The 5,371-nt window shown below is 40.3% G+C and overlaps 1 protein-coding gene across 1 annotated transcript; it reads left to right on the forward strand.

Moving 5' to 3' along the window:
* The first annotated feature begins 2,592 nt into the window (after positions 1-2,592).
* On the forward strand, positions 2,593-3,640 carry LOC115675554 (uncharacterized). The gene is made up of 2 exons (XM_030598278.2): positions 2,593-2,861; positions 3,071-3,640. Exons 1-2 carry the CDS (start codon positions 2,727-2,729, stop codon positions 3,401-3,403), a joined length of 468 nt encoding a protein of 155 aa, XP_030454138.1. The 5' UTR covers positions 2,593-2,726; the 3' UTR covers positions 3,404-3,640.
* Positions 3,641-5,371: the final 1,731 nt, after the last annotated feature.

Raw genomic sequence — 5,371 nt, forward strand, 5'->3', positions numbered from 1 at the left:
TTATAAACCGACCACCGTCCCCTTCCACAACCGATGTGGGACAACCTTGACACTTAGGCCATATATTAGTTCAGCTTTCTCATAGTTAAAACATAAAGAGTAATAGATTGTAACATTTGCATCATCGAGTTCTTACTTGTTTCATGAAAAATAAACATCTTAGGAAATACTTTCTGAAGGTTGTTTATATTACTTATCAAATGAGTTAATGGAAAATATTTTTATTATCATCGAAAATGTCTAGGCATGTATTACTGTCAATAACAAACATACTTTTCACTTATTCATTTTTCAGAGCGATAAAAGCAATTAAAATTAGAAACTTATTTTCCATACTCCATGAAATAAGCAGATTGTTAAAATTGATTTAGCGCAAACATCTTCTTTACATTGTAAGCAAATGTTGAACATCATAAATCACAATTTCTTTTATCATATGATAATTATTTGCGGCATATCTATTTGTCTTGTGAGGTTAGGAAATGACATATTCTTTCACTTGAATAAAATTTGTGAATACATTTCATTAGCTTCGAAATAAAGTAGCTTCCAAAGGCTCCGAGGAGGGGGGGTAGGAGGTCCAATTTCGCGGAAGGCAATTTGTTCTTTGGGCTTTAACAACCCAATATGCCACTCGGTTGGATTTTCTGTTAACATGGGCCAGCCAACTTCATATTTGAATAGGGCCTTAAAAGATCATGGGCTTCACTGATAAGTGCGCTCAACTGCCAACTGATCTGTGCTGTTCTAGTTAGGCTAATTGATCTGATTCAACTTCAAGAGAGCCTTCAGATCGGCGCTTGAAGTACGCAAGGGGGCTTTCAATCAAAGCCCTTGCTTCGACCCAAATAGTATTTAAACTTTGATCCAATGTCCAATCTGATCCTTGAACTTTAACCTAATGTGTAATGTAGTTGCTGAACTTTTAATTTGTTCAATGTCATTCATGAACTTTTGGTACATGTTTAATTTAATCCATGAATTTTTGGTACATTTTTATATAGTTCATGAACTACATTGGATATAAACCAAAAGTCTGGGGATCATATTTAACAAATTAAAAGTTTATGGATAACATTGAATATTAGGCTAAAGTTCAGGGATTATATTGAACAAATTAAAAGTTTAGGGACTACATTGCACATAGGGCTAAAGTTCATGGACTATTTATATCATTATCCCAAGTTAATTTCACTAGGAGAGCTGCTGTTTCCACACCCCAAATACACAGCACAATTAACATTTATCCATCTACATAGCAAACCTACCTAGGGGTGTCAAAAACCAAACCGAAAACCAAATCGAAACCGGAACCAAATCGAAATTTCGTGCATTTTCGGTTTGGTTAGGATAATTGAAAAATAACAGTTCTTTTCTTCCAGTTCGGTTTATTAATTGAAATTTTCAATAAAAGCTGAATGCTTTTTCTCGCCTCTCTCAAAATATTCTGAAAAATCCTAATATTCGGTTTTCTCATCCAACCCGAAATCTGAACCTAACCGGGGTTTTTGTTTCGGTTCATTTTCGATTCATCATGAGGTTCAGTTCGGCTTGATTTGGCTTTTCAAAAAACCGTTGACACCCCTAAATCTACCCCTCCCCCTAAGTTCACCATTTCACTTTCTTCTATCACACCAAGCTAGTCCGACAATGTGAGGTAGCTCTTCCGTCTTCACAATCGCCCGCGGCAGATCATGGGGAAGATGGACATGCTACCTCTGCACGGTATCTATCTTCAAGGAAAAGGTCAAGATTGGGCTTATTCCCCCCCATTGCAAGCATGAATCTCTTAACCCCAAAATCCTGGCGAATGCCGTTGTTGTTGCTGGCTCTTTTGCAGGATAGATAGTGATGACAACACCAGCTGCTACTGCAATTGAACTATACGCAAGTGCCAACATGTTGAAGAATTGAATTCTTGAAGCGTATGCGTACACAGAATTGCTTATTTTACCGTTTTCTCTACTCATTGCGTATTCATCATCTGCATCGTTGCCTCCATGTTCGCGATTCATATGTTATCTCTATTAATTTTTATTAAACTACTGGTCATGACATGTTCATCCGATTTCTTATTGTTCGAGAGAGGCTCAACTTGTGGATATTTAATTTATAATTCTCAACTTTTGGAAGAAGAATATCATAGGTTAAAAGTAAGTGTATATGCAAAATAATTATTAAAAGTCATTTCAAACACACATAATATTTGCAATGACTCGGTCTAATTTCCCATCTTGCTTTTCTCCACCTAAGAGGAAGAGTAAGTTCATACGGGGACCAAAGAGGTGACCCACTCTCTTCAAATGGACCCCTATTAGCTTATTGTTCAATTTTTTCCGTTTAAAACGCCCGCAACAGAAGTAAAACTTAGAAATCTTATAGGAAAGAACATAAATAGACCAATGGTAAGCAGAAGTTATCCAATTCACCCCCCGCAAGTTTCATGGAATCGGGCAGCGACAAGAAACAAAATTAGTCTGGCATTAATGGGTTTGCTTAAAGCCCTTAAACACAAATTGAAATGGTCACCAATTAGGCGTTACGTTAGGTTAACAAATTCTATTGGCTCATACCAATTCAGCTCACCAACTTCCTCCTCCTCACATGCCCCCCATCACTCTTCCCCCTCTTTATATGCTCAATAAGTCGATAGACTCAGCACCACCGTTTCAGTCACCTCCGGCATCACCAGCAGCTGTCTTTGGCTTCTGCTCCACCGTCGGAAGATGTCCAGCAACAAGACGGCCGCCGCCGCTGAGCGTGCGGGAGCGGAGATCGTGAACGGCGCGGAGGAGTGCTACCGCCACTCCATAGAGCTCCTCCAAGAGCTCGGTTTTCCCAAGGGTGTCCTTCCACTGAAGGTGAGGCGTTCGGCGCGATAACCTAATTCGATTCGGTCCGGTCCAGTTCAGTTCAATTCGATATTACCCATTCCCTTGCCCCCTAAGTTCGAACTTTCTTAAATAGTATTCAATATTTCTTTTCTACAATGATATATACAAAATTTGAGGATTAAGATTTGTGTCTGGCTTGTAAAACTGAAATTCACGGTCCATGGGTCCTTGTTCAGGACTTGGAAGAGTGCGGGCGTGTGCGGGAGACGGGGTTCGTGTGGATGAAGCAGAAGGCGCCGTACGAGCACTTCTTCGTGAACACGGGGACGCGCGTGAGCTATGCGACGGAGGTCACCGCCTACGTGGAGAAGTCGAGGATGAAGAGGATGACCGGGATCAAGAGCAGGCAGATGTTCCTATGGGTCCCCATCACGGAGATGAGCTTCGAGGAACCGACGGCCAGCAAGATCATGTTCAAGACGCCGATGGGGATCGGCAAGTCCTTCCCGGTCACCGCCTTCATGACGGACGAGGAAAAGAACAAGTACTTGCTGGAGAGGGGAAATTGAAAGATCGGTTCGCTACAAAAATAAACGAAAGTCTCTTTGATTTCTGCTTATTCTGCTCTTATTTTGTCGGAGATTGTCCAATTTGTTTTCTTGGATCAGACCATGGATATCTTCTGGTCATTCTGCCGATGATTAATCTTTGAATTGCATTGGCATATGACAGTCATTGTTTTAGTTTCTTGTTAAAGTGTCCAAGTAATCTGATCATGGGCCTGATCGGGCCGCACCGTTCGCCTAGATTTTGATTGCATCTGCGTCAGCTACCATCTTCCAATACCAAGGCCCGTATGTTACGCAGAATCGCCCAACACATTTGTCACATGGGTCCTGACGACGTATCTTTGTGTCTTTTCTTTTAAGGTCCTAAAGGATTTCTTTTTTTTTTTTTTTTTTTTTTATGAAAGTGAATATGGACGGTACGACCGCCTACGGTCGGTGAGGGTCGCCGGCCAGGGGTGTCAACGGTTCGGTTCGGGTTTTTTTGAAAAATCGAACCGAACTGTTTGGGTGTACGCTTAAACTGAACCGAATCTCGAGCCGAACCGAATATGAACCGAACCGAACCTGGATCGGATCAGTTCGGATGAGAAAATTGGATATTAGGATTTCTCATGGTAATTTTGGGAGAAAGAGCATTCGGTTTTTGTTGAGAATTTCAGTTCGGTTGGGTTAACCGAACCGAACCGAAATAACCCGAACCAGAAGAAAAGAATGGCTATTTTTCCATTATCAACCAAACTGAAAATGCATGAAATTTTGGTTCAATTTGGTTTGGTTATTGGTTTGGTTTTTGACACCTCTCCCAGCGACCCCTGCCGGCCATATCCCACCCTCGTTGCCCCTTGCCGGCGATGGTGGGGGTGGCCCTCGTTTTCTTTTAGCATATTTTTAAAGTTATTTTAAATAAATAAAAATAAGATTTTGACCAAAATGACGTCGTTTTAACTACATCATCACCACGTGAGAAAGGGAAAATATTAAAAAAAAGGCACGTGAGGTATCAAGTTTTTACTGCGTGCTCCCAACAGGAGAAAGCAATGAAAATTAACAAACTAAAACTTAGCCTTTTCCACCTATCAATGGGGTGAGGAATAAGAAGAATATATTCAGAACTGATGAATGGATGAGTTTCTTTCTCTATATTTCCATTTTATTTCATTTTTTTTTTTGCATGAAATTGATAGTTCACGCCTTTTGCTTCCAAATATAGGATCACTCCTTCATAATGTGAAGTTGTAAAGGCTTTGCCATTTCATGCTGAGCCGTTGACATAATTTGATAGGGTGATCGGTTCTCGGTCTGATCCAGTCCAATGGAACCGGTCAATGTAGAAATTGAGCCGCATTTGAGCAAGTATTTGGGACTTTGGGATGTAGGCGTTCGACTTCACGTCTGTTGTATTTTCACGTAAGCAGGGGGCAAGAAACTTCTATGGGAAAGATGGTGGGTTAAGTTGCAAAGCCATCTTCCTTTGATGGGCTTGTCGGAGATTTTTTATTAGAGAATCAATAAGGAATTAGGCCTAATTCCCAATTTGTTTTTTACTAAAAGATAACTTAACCCACCATCCTGCCTGAGAGAAGGGCATAATTTGATGCCAATTGAGTTTTACAGCAGAAATAATAATATCTTTTTTTTTTTCATTTTCATTTTGGGAGCTCCAAATTTGCCAATGGGACTGTAAAAATAAATAATAAAACTATTTGTTAAGGTGTTCAAGTGATGTGATGACTATAGCTCTTCATGGGCCTGATCGGGCCGCATCTTCCGCCCAGCTTTCGGCTCAAATTGAGAAATTCAATTTGGATTTTGATTGCAATCTGCGTAAGCTACCAACCATCTTTCGATTTGGATTTCGATTTGTCATATGGTCCTGACAACGTATCTTTCTGCTTTTCTTTTAAGGTCCCAAAGAAATTCTTCTTTCTTTCTTTTTTTCTTTTTATGAACGTGAATATGGACGGTATG

Source organism: Syzygium oleosum, unplaced genomic scaffold (genome assembly GCF_021117445.2).
Source record: "Syzygium oleosum isolate NSW1041296 unplaced genomic scaffold, Sole_v2.1 Sole_v2.15, whole genome shotgun sequence".
NCBI lineage: Eukaryota > Viridiplantae > Streptophyta > Magnoliopsida > Myrtales > Myrtaceae > Syzygium > Syzygium oleosum.